This window comes from Chiroxiphia lanceolata, chromosome 16 (assembly GCF_009829145.1).
Source record: "Chiroxiphia lanceolata isolate bChiLan1 chromosome 16, bChiLan1.pri, whole genome shotgun sequence".
Taxonomy (NCBI): Eukaryota; Metazoa; Chordata; class Aves; order Passeriformes; family Pipridae; genus Chiroxiphia; species Chiroxiphia lanceolata.
Window position 1 is genome coordinate 3,589,748 of NC_045652.1, and position 22,674 is coordinate 3,612,421.

Consider the following 22,674-nt stretch of genomic DNA (forward strand, 5'->3'; position numbering starts at 1 on the left):
CCCGCCGCCGCCGGAGCCACTTTCCGCGCCGGCTGGAGAAGCGGCAGCGCCTCCGCCCCGCGAAGGTCCGTCTGTCCGGCCGGTGCGCGGAGCGGAGCGAGGAGCCGCCCGCTCGCCCGCTCCACTCCCGGCACCGCCGCGGCGGGGCCGCCCCCGGGCTGTCGCCGCTGCCCGCGGAGGTCGCGGGCGGGCCGGGCAGGGGCCCCGCTGCCGGTGCGGGGGGAGCCGGGCGCGGCGGGCGGGGGGCGCGGCATGCGGCGCTGAGCCGGGGCGGCGGCGCTGCCCGCGGCGAGGGAACGGGCTGCGGGAGCCGCTTCGCCTGGCGGGGCCGCCCGCCCGCCCCCGGACGGGAGACGCGCCGCGACCCTTCGCCTGCGCTCGCCTCTTTATGGTGAGTTTGGGCCGGGGCTGCGCGGGGGCAGCGGGGCCGCTCGGAGCGGGGCAGCCCGGCAGGTGCGCGGTGGCCCCGCTGGCCCCGCTCCGCGGCCGGAAAGTTCCCGGGGCGGGCCGGGAGGAGGGATGCGCGCCCGCGGAGTGCCCGCGCAGGGGGAGCTCTCGGGGGGCCGGGGCCGCGGGGCAAGCGGGGCTGGGGCTGGAGCCGGCGGGCAGGGCAGCGCTGCTGAGCCCCGGGAGCTCCGCGGGGCTCGGGGGCACCGCGCCCGCTCCGCTCTCGCCTGAGAAACGCCGTGCGAAAGGTGCTGCGGGAGAAGGGCGGCACGGGAGGGGGCTCCCGAGCACAGGGAACAACGAGAAACATGGGCAGTCGGGGCTCAGAGGAGTTGCTGGTTGAAAGGGTGCAGATGTTTAACTGCCGGGAAACTACCTGCCTGTAAGTCATCGATGTTTGCTGATTTTATTGGCGATTTATCATAGCGTTTTCTCCTGCGCGCTTCTGTCAGGAAAAAAAAAAGTATAAATGTTTCCTAAATAGCTGTTCAGTGCAGGCGTAGTGCCACTGTGTACATTTAAGATGTACAGCAGTTACAGCCAGGACTGCCGCTCCTCAGCAGGGGCAGGGCTGTGCACTGCGAGATGGTTTTACAGAGTGAGAGTGGCACGAGTCGTACGGTTTCAAAATTTGTGATGTGGCTGTTGGACATCGTGCTGCCAACTGAACATGGTGCGCACAGATGGTGGAACGAATGTGGTCTGAAGTTTGACTGGAGTGATTCACATCAGCGAAGTGTGAAAGATCTTGTCCAACGCTGCAGCTTTTGTTTATCTACTCTGAATTTCAAATGTGGCATAGTATGTTACATTTGGAAGTAGTTTAGTGATGACTGCTTTTTTCACTTTAAGTAAGATCCAGTTTATTCAAGCCGAACTGGATCATAAAACACAGCAGATGCTGGTGATGGTGTCCCAAGAATGTCAAGTCCCTTGCTTCACTTCTCTAGACTCGATGATACTTAGGAAAGATACTGCGTGTTTCATTTGTCATTTGGAAGTGTGAAAACAGTTGTACGTGTGGGCTGTAAAAGCAGAAGCAAGGTTTTGTCACTCTGGGGTAGAGATTGATGATCGTGGATGTACTACAGTCTAAACCAGAGCTAGTCCTCGTAATCAAATAGTTAAGTTTTAGAGACCAAATAGTCACAGCTGCTTGAGAAGATCTATATTGGGAAGAGTAGTGGGGCTGTGTGAGTTTTCAATATGTATATCAATAGATTGTTTAGTTTTTAGGAAAGTGGTCGTTATCACATGCTGCAGTTATCAGGGTTATAGTAGCGATACAGAATAGGTATTTTTAATTTATTTTTATTTACTTTTACTTGAATGATTTTGCATCGATGAGTTTCTGTGAAACTATTTCTGTGTCGCTTTTCTGATTATAGTTCAGATCTGCTCACTGTCTTATGTAGGCTATACAGGCTTGGCTGCCCAAGTCTCATTTACAGTTTATTCTTCTGGTAAATACATTAGACAAAGGATTCAGCGTTTCCTGAAATGAAGTCAGTGTTTCTAATGTCAAGACTATATTTCTTTTTTCTATTAGTCCTTAACTGAGTGTCAGTAATAGAGCTGACAAACGTGAGGAATAAAATTCACAGTATGTTGATGATTTTTATAGTTCTTGTAATTGAAGTACTTGGTGCCCTTGCCATGATGAGGATGCTGTGCTGGTTTTCAGGAAAGGGTGCCCTTAAATGACAACAGTACTGTCAGGAGCCAAGTGTCGAGGAAGCCAGCGGGATTGTTAATTCCTGGATGCATAATGTGATCCATTCCCAGCACGGGACATGGGCACACAGGTAGGATTGCAAGGTGCAGTTCCCAGCACTGAGAATTGTGCCAGCGATGCCTCCACACTCCGTGCACACCTAATCCCTGCTGGCTGCGCTGCTGCACGGGAGGGGAATGGGATGTCCTGAGGCCGTGGTTGCCGTGCTGCTGGGGTTTGAAATGTGTTCTTGCTCCCAGTGCTGAGCCCTGCACAAAGCCCCCTTGAAGTTAAACATGGCATAGCAAGGCCAGAGGGGACTCAGGCACTGCTGCCCTTGTTCGTCCTGCCCCGGGCAGGATCAGCTCGTACCTGTGTCATCTCTGATGGATGTTTGCGTACTTTTTCTGTTCCCCTCCTCCTCTGACTTTTCTCACTGTTTTTGCTGTCTTTTCCATCATTTTTTTCCTTAGTGATGCTCTTACTTACTATTTATTTTCTAAAGAATCTTATCTCATTCCCTCCAAACTGTCTCTCCCACTCAGTCTCTCTTCCAGTATTTTTTTATTCCTTTGTGGGGGACCTACTGCTTCTCTGCCAGCTCTGCACATATACTGGCTTTACCAGGTTTTTGCCTAGTTTTTAGGAGGAATTTCATGGAAATATTAACCTTTGTGCAGACAGGTAAGCTTTGTTTAGGACCAAAGAGCTGTTCAGTATTTGCTTGCACTGGGGGAAGTTGAGATAGCTGGAAATATAGAAGAGACCAATGGCTGGGTTAAAAAAATTGGCATCACTAACTTATCACATTGTAGCTTTGAAATCTGATTTTTAGATCTAACTCTAAGCATTATATACTATAAAGGTAGGATTCCTAATGCTGGCTACAAGAAGAAATATTATTTTATAGTTATGGAAGGCATGGCTACATTGAGCATGTTGGTGTCTGAAAGGTGTACTTGTCTAAAGAAGATGGATCTTATGTAATTAAGATTGATGTCTCATACTACAGCTTGAGAGAAATACAGGAGTTGAAAAATGTGTTTATTTTCTGCATCTGTCAGCACTCTTTCTACTTAATTCTTGAATCTTGACTCCTTCCCACTTATGTGGGAGATGAGGATGCTCTTGTCTCATGCTCCTTTATAAAAGCAGTAGGTGAATAAAACTGAAGAGTCAGGAAACAAGTGAATAGACAGGGCTCAAACAAAATGTTAAGTGTCCTGACTGTTTCTGGCCTTGATACAGTGAAATCACGTACATCTGTGTTGACTCAATTGTGCCCAATTTGAGCTGTAACATTTCCTGAGAGCAGAAAGCTCCTGTCTCTGAGGATCTTTCCCCAAGGCGTTATTGAGAAGTCTTTTTTTTGTTGTTGTTGTTGCCCTTTGTTTTTCATTTTTTGCTTGGTTGCACTTTTTAATGGGGAGTTTCTTTTAATGAAATAATTGAGTTTTTCCACGCTCCTGATTATTCTGTAGTGCAAGTCCTCATTCTGGGAGGTACAGTGCCATCTCTGACACTTCATGTTGTGTGTTCTTGTGTATGTTATCAGTAAATAGTGTTTTCATCACCTAGTCTGAATGTATGCTTTTATGATTAAAAACTGTCTTTGAAACTCTCGGTATTTATTAAAATTTTCCTTCATTACTATTACTTTGCTAAAATTTGCTGTGTCAAGAATGACAGCTTACTGCAAATAAGATAATTTCAGCTGTGTCCTTCAAGCTGATACACTAAAAAATGAATGCAAACTGAAAGGGCATGGAAAACCCCTTCTGGGATGCTGGGATGTAACAGCAGTGCTGGAGCATGTGTAGGATTCTGTAGAGCACAGAGGCCAGGGTGTTTTATTCACAGGATGGGTTACAATTACCTACCAAGCAACACCAAATGCCAAATATATGCTTGTCATGCTTTGAAATACTATTTTTTGCCAAGTAGGTGGCAACTCTTCTGCTCCAGATTTTGTACTTTGCAGAGATCCTGTGCAGAAGGAAAAATATTTCTAAGTGGAGTTTTTGATGAATATCCTGCAATTCTAGTTGTGTTATGAGGTATTAACTATTTGGCTCTTTTGAAGGGGAAAGAAACTGTTGAGTATTTTGTGATGTATCTTTCAGAAGTTGGTTGAAGCGTCTCTAACATAGTGCACAGATTTGAAGCTCTATCACAGTTTTCTCACAGCCAGTTAAAAAACCCAGAATATTTTGCAACTTTGGCTGCAGTTCTAAAATCCTGTGTTTCTGAACAGCAAGATGTTGCTGTGCTAATACCCTGAAAGGAACAAGGTGAATGTAAGTTCTGCGCTGACATGTGCCTTAGTAGCTGCTTATGCAAATCAGTGCCCTAAAATTAAGATCACTGCCTGGAATGGGAAACACTGTGCCACAAACTGGGAGTGTCTGTAAATCAGAGACTGACTGCTGTCAGTCAGGGACATTGGGGAAAAGTGACTGAGCAAACTCATCTCTGTTGAAATAATTGTCTCTCCTTCAGCTGGAAAGGTCTGAGGGAATGGGGTTACAACAGGGTGAGCTGAAAGCCTTGGTTGTGTTAAAGGGCAAACTAAAATGCAAAACTAAATTGCTTCTGGGATAAACAGCCCAACACTGACCACAGGGAATGTGCAGCTCACTGGGACCAGCATTGCAAACACTAAAAATACACATTTTCTCAGTGCACAGCACACTTGGCTTAAACCCTCCAGTGCACAACCTCTGACCAGGAGAGTTTGGAGTAGAGAAAGAAGAGGTTATGATTCCAAAAAAAAAAAAAAAAGGAATTACAAGGATACAGCATAGAATATGATCCAAGCAATTGTTGTTTAAGCTCCTCAGTGTTAAACCAATGGTAGTGAGAGCTGGAGTTCCACAGAAGCACATACACAGAGAATATTCGGAGCTGGGAGGGACCCACAAGGATCACCAACTCCAGCTGTTCAGGGAATGGCCTCTATGGGGAGTTGGTGCCTCTCAGCCTTCTGCTGTGCTTTGTCATTCTTTCATCTTGACTCTGTCGTGCTGGTAGTTGTATTTCAAATTTTCCTTTTCTTTTTGGCACTTTTCCACTGGATTATTTTTAGAATCAAATCAAGTATGAATACGTGCTGGCAGACTGTTCTTGGGGAGGATGCTCATAGGGTCTTGCTCTCCTGCTTGCTGGTTCCAAAGGTTTTCTAGGGATTTTATTGTCTCTGAGTTCAGTCTCTGTATTAGATGTGAGCAAATATTACATGATCAGAATGATAAGAAGCTAGTCTGAAAATACATACTACTTTTTTTTTTTCCTGAGAAATTTGGGAAACTCCAACTTGATGTAGAAACTTTCAACTCTAAAAGCCTTTTGTTTTGAAGGTGTGAATGTGTGAAAATGTGGGTAGGAAATTTCAGAGAAGGTTTAAATGAGGAAATGCTGTTATTTCAGATGAAAGTATTCTGACAGTTGAAATAGTTGTAGAGAAGATGGAAGAACATCTATATAGAGGCACAAGAAAGTGCAGTTGTGCTGGACAGTTTTGCTTGTGTTAAATGGCAAAGGTTTTGTTATGTTTAAATTAACACCATCATCACATGACATAAATCAGTAGTAAATTCCTGTGTACTGTGCTGGTGGGAAAGCCCAGTGCAGTTGCAGTTGGTTTCCTTGCATTTGGGTCATTCTGCTGCCTGCCTTTTGGATGTTTTAAGGCTTTTTTATCTTTCCTGGAGCTTACACATAAGAAACACACACGGAAAAAGAAGTTTAATACATAATGCTGTTGTCTTACAAAAACTGACGGTCTGTTGTGGACCTCAGATCCAGAGCCCTGGATTTCAAAATAAAATTTTGTGTAACTTTGTTGTCTTGGAAAAACCCATATCTTTTCTCTGTCTGTTCATTGATTCCCCACAGTTGTCTCCCACAGAAGTGGTTTGGCTGATGAGTCACCATCACTCTTCCTCTGCATGCCCAGTTCCCGAGTTTCTGCTTTTATCTTTTAAATTTGTTTTGTTAAATGTTAAATGGTTTTGTTCTTGGATTTCTGAGTTTTTCATTTGTTGTAGAGGATTGATAATTTATGGTTTGAGGAGGGAGAAATTAAACAATGTTGAATGGCACTGATCTAGAAAAAAAGGCTTGCTAATCTCTGTCAGAGCCAATATTGACACCTTTGTCCTAGCAAAAATATCACTTTTTTTCACAGTTAGCATTTTTTCCTAAATTAAGGATGATGCAATATTTTGGAGATATTTTGTTGAGCAAATTATTTTGAGAGTAAATAAACAACCTGTAAGCAGCCCTTGTATGAAAATGTAGAATATAGTCTTAAGCGCTGCATTCAGAGTAATTTTTATGTTCAAATTTATGTAATTCTGTAACAATTTCCTTGGGATGTAACATAGTCTGTGTTCTTCTTGACCACAGAGTTTACAGTCCTGCTGCTTTTTGGGGAAAGGATATTGAAGCATCCCTTTCAAGTCGTGCTGCCGAGTGGTTCTCTGTGATCAGTGTCTCAGGAAATAATATGAAATCTTTTGTTACAGTGAAACTCTACAGTGAAGCACTAAGATTAAAAAAAAAAAAATAAATAAAGTGTCACTCCCCTGCAGGCAGTCCACTGTTTATGTGAGTAGTTACTTAAATGTCCTTTCCTCCAACATGGAAGATGAGCTACCTAAAATGTCATCTACCACATGGTGATACCCATTTTGAGTCGGCAACAATATAAATGCTAAGGAAGTCCCAGAGTGCAGTTTGAATTGAGCCACACAGAGTGGCCCAGCAGGAAGATGAATGGATCTAGGTATCCTCCTGATCTTTCTGTGATATTAGACCCTTTTCCCACTACTTAATTTAGGACACTCTCCAAATGGCTCCTTCTCTTCGCGATGACCTCTTCCCTGTTGCCATCGTGATGGTGTGTTCGTCTGCAGCTGCCTCCACAGGAGGCCGATTGGGTTTGCCCTGGTCATTACAAGTGTTGAACTCTTGCCAAATACCAAAATTGTCCATACTGCATGTTTGACACACTTGCTTTGCTGTGAATGTCCTCAGTGCTTAAAAACAGATGATTTAATTGTTATTGTTTTCCAGTCCCCGATACCAGCCCGCGGGGTTTGGATGTGTGCTTTTCTCTCGTTATTTCTGTTTTACAGCGTTGCTTTCACTTTCTTTCAGTTCTGCACCTCTGGCTGTAACTGATTGTTAAGGATCTTATGGCACTGTGGGAAGAATCAGCCATAAAGCCCAGCTGAGAGGTGGGGCAGGGTAGGGCTCACTTGTCTCCTGGTGCAGGAGCACTCTGGGGGCCAGTGCACAAACACATCCTTTTGCTTTGTAAAAGCCTTGTGCTAAAATCACATCTTTGACACCAAAGCCATCTTTTACTCCTCCCACTGTAAAATGCCTTCAAATCAGTCGGCTTTGGTGCTGATCTGATCTTTCATCCTCACTCTGGGACCTGTCATATCCAAAGAACCCTCTGATTAATCAGTTCTTGTTGGGACATGGGCTCAAAGGAGAAGAATGATGCAGTCAAGTGGTTTGGCCCCTTTATGCACTTAGGGCATAGTTTTGTTTTCAGCAATTGCCATTTCACTGCAGGAGAGTGTTAATCAACTTCTGATGATGGCACTTGTTACGTGTTTCCCTTTTAATGTGCTAACCCAGAGATTTTCCATTGGTTTTGCCATTCCCATTGTTTTGGTGCTTGTTCCTGCCTCTGAGTCGACTCAAACTGCAGTTTCATTGCAGCCTTTTTAAAAATATGTGTGTTTGTTAGAACCTGAGTGGATTTTAAAAAGGACTCGAGCGTTGCTTGAAATCTCATTACGTACAAACTTGTCTATGTAGAATCCTAAATATTTTATTGTGTTCTAAATGCAGAGGTGTCTTTTTGCTGTAATGCATCCAAATGTGTATCACAACTGAGTCTTGCTGCTGGGATATAAAGGGTTCTGCAGGATTGATGGGGACTCCTGGAGGCAGCTGAAAGGACAGTGGGGTCGTGATGCTGTCTCTGAGTACTGGACAAAACCCCTGTCTTTAATGAAAGGAAATAATTTAAAACTATTTTAAAACGCAAAAAATCGAGGTGATCAAATTTAGGAAGATACAGTAATACAGTAAATATAAATGGGTAAAAATCCACTCTCTCCAAAGTTAATGGTGCAGGTGCCAGCACCTTGGCTCCAATCAGCCCTATGACCTGGCCTTGAATTGCAAATTTGTTTTACAGGGGTGACCCCAGAGTTAAAACTGAGATGGTCCTGTCAGGGTCTGTGTCAGGAGCTGCAGCTCATGTCTGATTGACATGTTTGCCTGACAGGTTCCTGTGGGGGAGTTTGTTGTGGACTTTTTTTAACTGTTGTGTTTGTGGGGTTTTGTGTTGTTGAATAAAACAACAACAATAGACCATGAATAATTCTTAATGTCAGTGTTGCTTTATAAACATGTCTTAAAATAGATACAATTTTTATATGACATATCTAATAGTCATTGTAATACTTCTCTATGTTAAAGCTTTGCAAGCAGGCAAAATAAAGGAAAATTAGGGAGTTTCCTTTGATGTCAAAAGTAACATAGACTGCTCTTTCCATAGTTGCAGTTGCAAAGCAGTAGACTAAAATGTGAATCGAGATTTCTGATTTATGTATTTCAAGCAGATAGTGAGTTTGACAATTGTAAAAGCTGTCTCCCTGCTGGAGCCATTAAATATTTTGTCACTGATTGTACAAGTAGCAAAAAGATTGAACACTACTTTCTAATGTGGAAAAAAATATTTATTTATTTAAGTTTTCTCAGAGTGAGAATATATTTCAAGTTGCTCAAGAGTTGATTAGGGTACAAATTAGATTGAATAACATTTGGAATAGTTCTGCTAAGAACTTCCATGGTACCTGACCTTACTGTTCACAAGGAAGGAATAAATGCAAGTGAAGTAGAAATGGACTCTTCCTGCCTACAGATTTCAGACTTTTGGCTGCCAAAATCAAACTTCAGCACCTGTCTGTGCTTTGCTGTGAGAGATTTACACTTTGCCTCTGAAGGGATGCTCTATTAGTTGTGTAAGTGGAGGCATCTTTATTAGTTGAGGTAAATTTTAGGCGGTAAATTGGCTGCTTTATTGCTGTACATGTGTTTAAATCAAGCTCTGCACCTGTCACATTAGTAGATCTCAGTATTGTTGTCTTTTAAGAAGCACATTCTCATGCAATGCATGTTCCACATGGCCACAGCAAATGACTCTTTAGTTATCTTGTACCAACACCTTGTACTGCATTTGCTGCTTACTCTGCTATTTAATAGTTGGGTCTCAAGTTTCGTGTTCTTTGAAGGTCTCCAGATTGAGTCCAAAAGGCTGCAGACCTTCTCCCATTGCAAATCACTTTTGGTGTCCTTTAATCTTGTATCATTGGGGCCCCTCTTTTTACCTGCCTTGTTAGTTTTGCCAGTACCCATTGGAGCAGCTCATAGTTGGAGCTTGCACCTTTGAGGGTCATTGCAGTTCTCTGAATTGCTAAGAGGAAAGCTGGTTTGGATTTTTTGGGGGGGGGTTTAATGCCTCAGGCCTGATATTTGTGCAGTGACTGGGGCAGTAGCCTGTGCTGGGTTTACAGTGATCCCATAGTCAAAGACTGGCTTAGGGGACCTCCAAGGGATGTGCTTTTCCTCTCACTCTGCTGGAGGGCTGGCTCTTGTCAGCTGTGGGATTTAGGAATCTGGAATCACCTTTTAAAGAACAGGAAGCTCTTAGGGTATTAACAAATTCCCCTTCCTTTTCTTTTCTTTTAGAGAATTTTTTCTGCTGATGTTTAATATATAAGAAGTTTAAATAATTTAATAAACTGACTCAAATGAGGAAATTGAAAGGGAATTCCAAATGAATGCTAAAGCACAGTGCCAGTGCTGTGTGACACCTCCGAATGGGTGGTCCCTCCTGGCACAGTGCTGGAAGAGTTTGAATTGCCTCACCTTAGGAGTGTGCCACCTAGGAAAGGTGGACAGAGTGGTGACAGGAGAAGCATGACTGATGTCATGGGGTGGCCTGTGTGCTTCTTCTGGTGACAGAACCTGTGACTTGGATAGTCAGCTGTGGAGTGTGTGAGTAGTTGGGTCCTTGTGAAGTGTTTGTGCATTCCTTGCTCTTGAGCTGATGCTGTGTGGGCTCTGCTGTTGGGGTTCTCTGTTCCCTGGCAGGCTCCTGGGAAGCTGTCAGTGAGTGCTGGGCTCTCCATCCCTGTCTGTGCTTTGTTTTGCTTTAGAGGCTGGTGTGCTGTCCCCTTCCTGTGAGCAGCAGGCACAGGAACCTTTGCTGAATGGCCAAGACACACAACTGAGCCAGACAAGCTGGTCCTGCTTCTCCTCCTTCATGTCAGAACTGCATCTTCACCTCCTTTCCTAACAGGCTGGAAGGGTTTCAGTGAAACATTTGCCAGGAAAAGAGCTGTGAATTTTTTCATGTTCAAAAGCTACTGTCACTTCTCCTCGTGCGTCTGGTCCAAGGAATAAAGGTGCTGGTTAGTGCATTCAGTAAAATACACAAGTGCACACAGTAAAAATAGACTCAAATAACACATTAGAAAGGTGAATTTGTGGTTTCCGTTTATCCTTTCTCATCTATGAAATGTGTTTAGCTAATGAGCTGATAAAAGGAATTGACCTTGCAGCTGACAGTTGATTTGGAGATGCAGAAATATCGAGGCAGGTATTTATGATTTGCACTAAGCACAGCTTGGCAACTGTTCATATTTAATGATTTGCATCACTGTTTCTAATACTAAATTTATGCCTCAGTATCCAAGTGCAACACATCTGAGTTGCTGACACTATGAACTATGATTTCGAATTCCTTCTATTTTGTGTTTAAATTATCAACCATAACTTTGTGTTATAGCACACACGAGGGAGGAAATGCTAAGGTAGGATTCCTACAGCAATCATTAAATGAATTTATCACGCAATTTTCAGATAATAAATTTAGAAGTGCATGAAGATTTACAGAATATTGCATATTCACAAGGATGTCAGGTTAGAGCTACTTTAGGAACTATGTGCATTAACTAGAATTTCTGACTTTGCAGGCTGTAGGTTTCAAAACTGTTCAGTGTTTGGGACTATTCTGTGGTTATCAAAATGCCTGTGTTGATTGTGTTGAATGATAAGAGATAATGGATCTTCTCTGGTGTGTTTAGGTACCATTTCTAATCTGTGGTGTGCTTGGTGATTACTGTGTTATCTTGACGTGTATCCTTTTGCCACGGTACCAATACAAATAAAATCTGTTTTTCTTAATTGGATAACCATTACTGTGATATAACATGTGCTATTATGAGCCTGGCCTGAGTGGCAGCTATATTTACATCTTTAGATAATAAGTTAGAAGTACTAGTCTTTTGTTGGCAAACAAATTAAGGAAATAATTATTTGAATGTAAATTGTCTTTCCTATCACTGGGTTTTTTTATACAAATTAGGCAAAAGTAATTTCCTGTGATACTTAAAAAGTCAAATATGGAAGAGAAGTATAGTTGTGCAGATTGTTTAGCTGCAGAATGCCACGGACACTTTAACATTTGGAAGTACAGAATACTATTTTAATTTGTCATATTCAGATATGGACAATGTAAATTTGTTTTGCAGCCCCATTAGGTAAGAAAAAAATGTTGAGGGCATTAAATCCTAATCTTGAGAGAAATGCATTTACAGAAGCCAGCAGATGTCAGTATGTTCTTGTCATATAGCCCTTTTGTTTCCTAACAATAATTTTCCTTGAATTAAACAATATAGAAATAGTAAGTGTTGTAACACTATGTTCATGCAGATCTGCTTAATGCAAATATTTTATTGAAAAGAGGCTTTTTCCTCTCTGTTTTCTAGACCTAGGCTGGCATGACATCCCTGTACACACTGGGTTTCACTGTATATAACTTCTCAGAATGTAGTTTAAAATCCTTTGCTACATGGGGGTGTTATGGACAGCAGAACACCTTAGTTTCTAATTGAGATTTTTGTTTCTCTGTTTAGATTTCCTTCATGTATTGGGAGGCATTTTGAAAATGCTGGCACACCTCTCTCTGTTTGTGTAGCCAGTGCGTGTGTTTGAACTCTGCTGTGTCTAATCAAATGTGTCTCTCTAATTTGGAGATTATTTTGTCACTGTTTATACATGGTAATAAAAACCAGAGGAGCTGTTTCTTGTCTTCCTTGTATTCCAAAAAATCAATACCATTATGACATTCAGAGAAGGGAAGGGCTTCTCCACAAAGTGCAAACTGATGCCTCAGGGTGTGCAAGGATACAGAATTCCTGGTCTGGGGTCCTCACCACGGTGAGCTGACCTCGGATTTTAAAGCAGTGACTTAAACACCCTGGCAAACTGCCAGGTTGCACTTTTGGGCAGATGGTGCTTTCCTGAGGTGGGGCTGAGCAGATGGAAGCTGTAGCCCTGTGCAGGCAGTCCCAGGCTGCTGACAGGTAACCCAGCCCCAGTCCCTGCCTGGGGTGTGTCCCTGGGCAGCCCCGGGGATGTCGGGGTTGTTTCCCCTCCCTGTGTGTGTCAGAACTGTCTCTCTGTGCAGGGATGTTCTGCACCTCCCAGCAGATACCTCGGCTCCTTCCAACATCAAACTTACCCTTCAGTGTCAGTCTGAGAATTGTGACCATTGTCCATCCCTACCAAGCTCTCCACCCCAGGATTTCAGCCTCACTCACCTGAAACACTTGGTGCCTCAGCGTGTTTGGTGCTGAAGGAAGCAGCAAGAATCCTGTCTGAAGGCAAAAAAGGCCCTTTACTTCAGCTGCTGTTGGGGACCTGATGTCCCTTTTGGCCTGGTGTGTTTGTTTTTTCTGTTTGTAAATACTGTACCTGTCACTTCGGGGTTTGCAGTTACCTTTCCAAGCAGAAATTTATTTTGCGTTTTCTCTTTCTTCAACTCTCTTTTTAAGCTCTGTCATCTTGAAGTGTTTGTTTTACGTGCAGGATCTATTTGTTGTGACTTATTCGTCGCTTTTCCTCATCTTGGACTGTTTGTGTGATTTTCAGATCATGCAAATGAGAATCAAGGAAGGCAAAACAGATGAGAAAGATACTCCTGGAGTACAAGAAAAAAAATACAGCATTACTGAGGTTGTAGTCTGGAAATGGGGCTATTTCATTTTCAAAGAGTGGGTTTATTGCATTTGCCCTTAATGCAGTTTCTAGAGATGCTGAGAAACACCCCAAATAATGTAAAATATCATGCTTACATTAGTCCTGAGCAACTTTTTTCGCATAATGCTCTAATGTAATTTAATTCAGGGTTTGGCTTGTTCTCCTGGATCTGAATGAAAGGAATCAGAAAATTGTAGTTGTCTTTTGTCATTTTAGGATAGGGGAAAAAAAGTAAAATATAGATGTATTAGGGCCTGCATGTGCAATGTTTGAAAATGTATTTATCTCACTTTTTTGCTTTTTTGTTGTCACTACAAAAAGATATTTTTTCACCACTAAATAAAAAAATAAGAAGCAATATTGTGTTTTGTTTTGACATCTTTCCTTCCATGGCAGTGAAAGCGCTTTCTGATGGTTGACTCTTATTAGCAGCCTCCTGAGTGTGCCTTTTGAAAACCTGCAAAATATACATGTAATTAATTTCCCTGTGTAGCTGGCAGTGCTATTGCACCTTGGACTCATGAAAATCAGGTTCTCAGCAACAATGCTGTCAAGATAGTGAGGAAATAATACAATAAATCTTGAAATGCATTTCGATCAGTTACTTCTTAACAATGATCTTACAGCTTTTCAAACTTTATTTATACATTTGTTTTGGATACAACTTTCATTGGATTAGAATTTACACTTTGCTGTGTGAGTGCATTTGTACTTTTTGGAAGACATTCATGGGAAAACTATTCAAAAATGAAAGCACAAAACTCAACCATGCTTCCTCTTCCAGGCAAGCTCTTAGAATAATAAAGATTGCACATGTTGAAGTTGCTTTGAATTAGTTTTTCATGTTCTTACACATACTTACAATTACTTCAGTTGTCCATTTGTACTTGGATTTGATAAGAAGATGCTGTTCTAGATCATGATAGATACTGGTCTAGATAATTTTAGGTGTTGCACAGACAAATGTTTCAGTACCCCAATCACTTAAATACATACAGGTGGTGGCTGCAGTCTACAAATGGTCTTAAGCCTTGAAATGTTCAGAAAAATGGCAACTGTTATAATAATTACATACTCTCATTCCTCAAAACTTAGTATGTTATATAAATTTAAGCACTAAAATAAAGTATAAAACATTTTAAGACACTGGAAGTATAAACAAGTCGAGATGGATATGGTCAACCACACTACACAAAATTAATACAGCTTCCCATTTCAAATATGTAATAGATCCAACGGCATCAACTTCATTAATTTTGACTTTGTAGCTTCACAAAAGTCTATGAAACTCTTCAGAAAGAGATTTGTTGTGGTATTTTTTTGGAACAAAACAAGAGGTGCAGCTAACATAAGCCCCGAGACACATTTAAGCTTGTTCTTTCGCAATTTGTTTCAGATCTTTTCCCACAGTATTGAAAACATTTCTGGAAATAGATTGTTCAGCAGACTGTTTATTGAAACAAAAAGAGAGGTAGGATTTATGAGTGTAGTCAGATCTGGGTATGCTGAAATATGAGTTTTCCTGTATGGACAGTGTGACAAACTCCCTCAAAAGCAGAGTCTCTGACTGTTCCTGAGGGGACTTGTTGGGCAGAGTGTCAAAAACACTGCCCAGAAATGCAGTGCAGTGCGTGGCAGGTGCTTTGATGAAAATGGACAAGTAACTTATTGAGGAACAGTCATTTAATATGGGAATTGGGGGCAGACTGAACTAAAGCAGACCAAGAATGCATCTCTCTATATATTTCTCTTCCTGAAAGAGATGAAAAATGTGATCCTCCTGCTGGGAGCAGAGTGAGGTATTGCCAGGGTGATGTGCCACACGACTGATAACTCCCAGGGAACATCCACACGAGCCATACGTGTGGTTCCTGGCAGAACAGCCCTGCTGCAGCCTCTGCACAAGCGGGTGCTCAAAGTGTGGATTATAAAACCCGCGATGTATTTTCTCTGGGTAAGAAGGTTTGGGAAGCAGCCTCGGGGGCAGCGCATCCATCACAGCTCCTCTGCGCCCTTCCCCTGCTCCACCACGGGAATCCCTGCCCGGCGCTGCAGCCCCTCCAGCTCCCGCCGGGGCTCCCAGGGATGCAGCTCCGAGGGATGCAGCTCCCAGGGATGCAACTCCCAGGGATGCGGCTCCCACGTTTTTCCCTGGAGGCCGAGCGGGGTTTTGCCTTTCCTGCCCCTGCCCCTCGTTAGTGACCCTCCTGTGCCCGGCTGGGGCAGCCCCGGCTCCCTTCCCAGAGCTCCCTCTGGAGAGAAGGGCTGGAGCGATCCCGTGCTCGGGAATTACCTCCCCCGGTTGCCAAAAGCTGTGGAGCAGATGGATCTGTGGTTCAGGTAACCGTGAGCTGTGTCCAAGTGCCAAAGGGTTTGGGAAGGAACTCGGTTACAGGTTGGGCAGTGGCAGGGGGGGAGGGCTGTTGGCTGCAGTTTGTTGAAGTTTCTGCCAGTAGTTGAAGTTTCCTAGGAAAGTTTCATAAACACACTATTGTGATTTAAAAATTGAAGCTCAAGAGGATCGCTCCAACTCAAGTAATATAGTGCATCAAGAAGCTTTTCATTTGATGCTATAATGTGAACCCACAGTTTGACTCCGAGTCCTGCTCCCGTTTCTAACCCTTCATGGTTCTGTCCAGTCACATCTGGACACTGGGATTATTACAACAGTTGCTGAAAATGTTTGATTTTGGTTCTGAATTAAGGGCAGACTTTCTTTGAGGGTGCCCTGCCAGCAAACAATGTAGTATAGGAGAAAATGATCTCTTTTTTTTTTTTTTCCCTGCTGGTCACTGCTGTGCTGTGTCAGGCTGAAGGATCTCAGCTCTGCCACTCTTTCCTGTGTTCTTCAGGATGACTCCACTGGTTTTGAGTGAAGCAGGAAAACATTGTTTGCTGACTGGTGTACTCCATCCCGGGCACAGACCTGAGGGGTGTTCAGTCCAGATGCAAACAAGCTGATGTTTTTAATGTGAGATTTCAGTAGTTAAACACCTGCAGGGATGTCTGTAAGCAGCTGCTGATTTAAGAAAAAAAAAAAAAAGCAGCACGTGACACTTTTAGTTTTCTCCCACTCAAGGTTTTGTAGTGGGAAACAAAGAACAATTTCTTCCTTAGCTGTTGGCAAATCCTGATTTGTCAAGGTTGAGGCAGCATCATAAAGTGGTTTTAACTTTGTGTGTTTGGCTCTTCACTGTCTTCAGTAAATTGCTCTTACTTGTTGAATTAATTTTTGATGCTCAAGCCTCACTTAAAAAAAAGGAGGGAGGAAGTTTTGAATTCCCAGAGAAGAAAAATATTGTTTGAAGGCTAATGCATATAAGAAGTCTGTGCCCATGGAGGGGTTCTCTTTAAGAGGAAAACAGGTTCAAGGTTGGGCCTGTGGAACCCTGATGGAATGGTGCTGAAAAGGCAGAGATCTTCAGTAGCAAGCTGAAAACAAATCTTCTGGAGCTGGACCTGTAAACTTGGTGTTTATTCACTCAACAAGCCTATTGCATTCAAGTCCAGTATTCCTTGGAGGTTTCACACAGTGGTACCCTGGGCAAAGGCCTGGCTTGCTCTGCTCCAGCAGTTTGGAAGTTGGTTGGTTCCATAACAGAATATCTGCCAAGGCTGCAGGAGCTGCTCAGCTGCCCAAATGTACAGCACCATCCTGAGACAGGGTTATTTTGCCCAATTTGATAGGCATACTGGTGTGGTGGAAGTATATTAAAAAATACAGAGGTATTTTTAGCTGCTCTTGGTATTAGAATGACTTACCCTTATAAGGTGAAAGAAGGGTGAGAGCAAAGGCTTTTGAATATTTTAGTAACATAATTTTGATCTGTTGGATGGAAGTTAGGCTCTCTTATTCAGAATATGTCTCATCAGGGTTGTGACTGAACTAGAAATCACAGTGTATATAAGGAGACTATAAAAACTGATAGGAACTTGCTTAATTAAAACAAGTTAACTGTGAAGTTCTATGGACCTTGTTACTGCAGTAGGGGACTGTATGCCCTCCCTGAAGGGAAAGGCACAAAAATGATCTTACTCTTTTGTTTTATCTGTAGATGGGATTTACCTGTTTTTAGAAATTACTAGGCACGGCTGGAGAAAGCAGTTTGGTTGTTACTGGTTTTTTCTGTCAGCCCCTTCTGTGCAGGTTCAAAAAGTTTTGCATAACTGTCTGGGGACACAGTTTAAGCAGCGAGCTCAGCACTGCAGTGGAATTTATTGGGGGGTGTGTGGTCTCACTGCTGGCAAGAGAGGTGAACCCAGATCCATTATGGCCAGAAGTCAGCAAACTGACCTAGAACAGGGCTGTGTGCTAGTGGAGAGCAGGGCTTTGCACTGCTGAGCAGGGAGGCTGCTGAGCTGGGAACGAGCCAGAGCGTCCTCAGGGTCTGGCAGCAGTGACAGTCTGGTTTGCACAGGGCTCAGGATGCTCAGATTTGCATTTAGTGGCTGCAGACAGCAGTGTGAGCACCCCAGGAGATGAGCTGGGTATTCAAAAGGCCTGTTTCTTCCCTTTTAGAGTAACCTCTAGCATCTGAAACAAGATTGGATATGTTCTTTGTGGTTATGGACCAAAAAATAGCCATAAGTCTGTAAAGGGAACAGTTAAAGAAAAAAAAAAAGCTTATTTATTTATTTTTATTTACTTGCATATTTATTTACTGAGATATGCACTTTGTACATTGAGAAGGAAATAATATGAGACTTTGTAATAAGCTTTTTGGATTTTGGGCTTCTGAAATAGGTTTTTACTATGCTGTGCAAATTATATTCACACAAACTGAATATAACCCTCAATTTGAATCATTAGTTTTCTTCCCTGGGAAATTGATACCCATTTAATACTCCTTTCATGGTGACTTTCAGCTGCAGCTGGGAAGGGGTTAGCAGCAATTTGTTTCACCTGTCTGTAGTTGAAGTTTCCTTGGAAAGTTTCATTAACACGCTATCCTGATTTAAAAATAGAAACTCCAGAGAATTACTCCAACTCAAGTAATACAATGCATCAAGAAGCTTTTCATTTTATAATTATTCCAAAGCACTTCAACCCAGACGATTTTTCCATTATGGGGAGAGTTCTACACGATTTTGTATCCAAAACTGTATTTCTCAGGAATTCTATGCCTAGAATTGTAGATTGCTTGCAGTGCTGCCATTGTCCTTGCTTCTTCTCTGTTGTGCATTTAAACCCCAATGTTCAGTATAATCTCAAATTGAGTTTTTTTGCTCTGTGTGTGCAGGAATGAAGAGCAGAGTGAAGAAGCTGGAATATCTGCAGTGCTCTGCATGACATGGGGGGATTTCTCACTCCCAGTAGATACTGATGGGGTGCTTTTCTAGCCAAAGTTCTGTAGAATTCTAGTCGGGAACAGTTAATTTCTCTCATTTTTCTTTCCTTCCCACTCCCAGAAGAAGAAACATATATTCTTGGTGGTGTGTTGTCAGCTGGACAGCTGTCTGTGCAAACAGGAGCAGAAGTAGTTCCTCAGTGTTTAGCTATTGAATGTTTATAGTAACTCCACCTAAATATTTGTTAATGTTTTAAATACTAAATAAATAAATAAGCATTTCCTTACTGCTGTGTTAATGTAGTGAAACATTGCCAGTTTCTTTGGAAACTGGATTCCAAAGAATTCTCAGTCAGCTGGTTAACTGAATGGAAACTCAGCCTTGAAAATAGAATTTGCCTGCTGGTTTGCCATTTACAAAAGTGTCTGCTATTTATTTTGGGCAGCAAATTATTAATTTTCTTCTGGATGTGGTTTTTTGCTTGGTTGTTTTGTTTTCATCTTGGGGAGAGGGGGAGTTGTGTGTGTGTTTTCATACAGCATAAATTGAAATGAATCAGAGAACGGTGAAGGTGGAAAGGGACCTTTGGAGGTCGTCTGGGTCCAACCCAAAAGCCTCACAGTGGAAAAGTGTTTCCTGATGTTCAGAGGGAGCCTCCTGTGTGTCAGTCTGTGCACGTTGCCTGTGGTCCTGTCACTGGGCACCACTGCACAGTTCTGGCTCACTTGTCCTTTTACAAAGGTGTTTACAAAAACACCTTCAGGTGTTTGTACACACTGATGAGGCTCCCCCTGATCCTTCTGTTCTCCAGGCTCAGCACTCCCAGTTCTCCCAGCCTTTCCTCATATGGGAGATGCTCCAGGAACCTTCATTGTTTTTGTAGCCCTTTGTTGGGCTCTCCAGCAGTACCAGGTCTCTGTGGTACTGGGGATGTCACAACTGGACACAGCACCCGAGGTGTGGCCTCACCTGTGCTGAGGAGGGGAGAAGGACCTTCCCTGAGCCTGCTGGCAGCACTCCAGGATGCTCTGATCCTTCTCTGCAGCCAGGGCACTGCTGGCTGTTCAACCTGGTGGCCCCCAGCACCCCAGAGCCTTTTCAGCAGAGCTGCTTTCCACCCCCTTGGCTCCCGGCATTTATTGCTGTGTGGGGTTGTTCCTCTCAGGTGTGGGATTTTGCACTTCTGTCAGCCTATTCCACCAGCCTACCATAGTCCCTTGGGGTGGCAGCACAACCCTCTGGTGTATCAGCCAGTTCTCCCAGTCTTGTGTCATCAGCAGGATTGCTGAGCTCACCCTGTGCCCCATCATGACACCACCAATGAAGGTGTTAACAAGGACTGGACCCAGTATTGACTCCTCTTGCTGTGAGTTCAGGTACAGCTTTATGCACAGCTCACTGGTACTCTAAAACCCACAGATAGCCCAGAACTTCTCACCTTGATTTTTCACCTCCTTCCCATATTCCTTCCTTCAGCCTCCTCCTGACTGCAGGCATGTGGAAGGGAGCACAGCAGCCTCCTGTTACTCCTTTCTGGCATCCTTGTAAAAGCACGAAGGTGGACAGGTGCAACAAACCCATTACCTGAAAAGTCATAGAGATTTTTCATGAAACAGCAGTCTTTTCCTATTACCTTATTGTCCAGATGGCTAAGTATATGGTAGAACAGAATTAATAGATGTTGGGGAAATCCACCTCCGTGTGGAACAGAGTAACGTTGGCAACCAGTCAAAAAGCCCTCAGAAAGGTTGTGGCTGAAGGACACCACTGTTGGGAACACAGATGAAGATATATTCCTGAACTCAAGGAGGAAACACAGAGGATGCATTATTGCATGGAATGATTAGATGACTGACTAATGAGCCTTGAGGGGCAAGGAAATTGGCTACAAAAGCAATTAAATAAGCACCTGACATTCCAGTGTTCTTTGTATAAACACTGAACTCTTACCGTGTTCGGTTGGCAAAGCAAAACAAGTGGTATTTCAGCATACAAGGAAAACAGCTACAGGAAAAAAAAAATCTGTGTTAAACAGATTGTTCTTCTGAAAGTGTGTTAGTAAATGCTTTTCTTTGTCAGAAGGTGTGATAACACATTGCAATACTGGCACTATAAGTCACTGTCCACAGTTCTCATCAGCTATTTTGGATATTCAAACCAATATGACACCACATGAAACCCCACATTTTTGTTTGATCTGTCTATTGTTAGATACTGTGAGGTACTGATGGCCTTTTTTTTTCCTCTAGGGACAAAACTTGTTCATAAGAGCCCAGATTTGAGTGACAGAAGGGTCATTTTGCATAAAATGTGATGAACCAACATACGACACATGTTCCTGTGGCATAACATAACATCTAATAAATGCACTTAGGCAGGTGTTGGTCAGCTTGGAGGGCACTCATGAACCTAAGAGAGGGGGAGTTGACAACAAAACTGGTTAAATGAACACTTGTTATTTTGCCAGACTGGGTTCCTGCTGTCTTTCCTGACCTCAGGGTTGTGCCTTGCTCAGTAACAGGTACCTGTACAGTGTGAAAGGCCTCTGGGCAGGATGGAACAAAAGGTTTGCCTTCAGGCCTGGATGGTTCCATGATATTGTGCCAATTCTCATAACACACAGCTCCAGCTTACAGAGATCTGGACCTTGTGTGTCGAGGGGAGGGATTTTCAGAGGCTTCTACACAGACAGAGGGGAATTTACCTCCAGGAGGGAACTTGCCGTGATATTTTGCCCAGGTTTCTCTTTTTGAGTGTGCTTTCAAATGACCTGGTCAAGTATTTCATTTGTAGTCACACCCAGAGGAAGGAACAACCTTGGGATTCTGTTGTTAGCTTTAGGGAAGCCTGTCAAGGTCAGGAAAAGATTTGAAAGGCAGTCCTAGTGAACCAAAGTTGAAGTTTTCATAATATTTTAAGAGCAAAACTAGATTTCCTGGTAATATTACTAGGGGTGATCTTCAGCCATGTGCTCAGTAAGTCTCGAGCAACCTTTTTTGTATAGAGGTGCTGAAAGTGTCACTAATTTTGTTTTTCCTATAAATGTGTGCAGCTAAAGGAGGCTTTTGTAAGAAAGTGGGAATTTTCAAGTGTCTATTGGAGTTGTAACTGGGTGTGACAAGGAGCTGTGCTGGGTGATTGAAGCAAGTGGTTTATCTCCTACGTAACCAGCTGGAAGCAGAGAAATCTGGTGAGGTGTTTTTTCTGGGAGAGGAATTAAAATCACTTCTTAAGTGTTGAATAGTGTCAAATTTGCGATCAGAAAATCACGCTTGGTCTATTAAGGCAGTGTAAAATTAATGATGTATTTGTTTCTTAATTACCTCATTAAATTCAGATTTGAACATCTTTCTGTACATGGAGTTCACAGTATGTACTGCTGACCCCCTAAAATGTTGTCTACGTCCTGGTTTCTTAACAGGATAAGAATTCTGGATTTCTGAGCTGGAAGATCTTTATTATGAAGTGATGTGTCTGGCTTTAGAGACAGAGGTGGAATTGGTACATCTGAAATGAATTAATAATAAATAAGGACTGATGCCAGCTTTGCTTCATGAGTTGGCCTTACTATTTAGCCTCAAGCAGAAGCAAGAAACACACAAAAAAAAGAAAGGTTGTTAAGGTAGAAAGTTAAATATTTAATGCCAGTGTCTGTGCTGTATATTCTTCTTTTGTGTACTCATGGAAATGTGTTTTGGAACTGGAGGCAGATATTATTTATAATACAGTAGTGGCAGAAGGGGCACAGTTGATTGAGACATCAAAGTGCTCGACTTCTAGAAGCTACGAGAGAAAACTCCTGGACTAGCCTTGAAATTTTCACTGTCTTCCCTTTTTTGGGGGGTATTCTGGCTCTCATTTTGGTTTTCATTGGGGATTTGCCTGTAACAACTCCTCCCTTCTTTCCCCTTCCTAATGAGGTGGATAACCAGGGAGCAGGAAGAGATGGTTGTTTGCCCAGTAGCACTTGTGACCTTCAAGCCCTCTGGAATGTATCCCATCAGTGACAACACACCTGATGGAACACACATCCTGTGTGCTGCCTTCTGACAGAAAAAAAGCTTTTGTGAGCCTGCTGGGTACTGAAATGG

The 22,674-nt window shown here is 42.9% G+C and overlaps 1 protein-coding gene across 15 annotated transcripts in view; it reads left to right on the top strand.

Moving 5' to 3' along the window:
* RBFOX1 (RNA binding fox-1 homolog 1) overlaps positions 1-22,674 on the top strand; it is a 1,157,213-nt gene that overhangs the window by 353,881 nt on the left and 780,658 nt on the right. For 2 of the 15 annotated variants that reach the window (XM_032703692.1, XM_032703695.1), the window contains exon 1: positions 316-391. The exons of the other annotated variants lie outside the window; for them this stretch is intronic. In XM_032703692.1, the coding sequence (XP_032559583.1) occupies positions 389-391 (3 nt within the window). In that variant the 5' untranslated portion in view covers positions 316-388. Of the gene's footprint in view, positions 1-315; positions 392-22,674 lie in introns of those variants that run through there. 15 annotated transcript variants of the gene reach the window in all.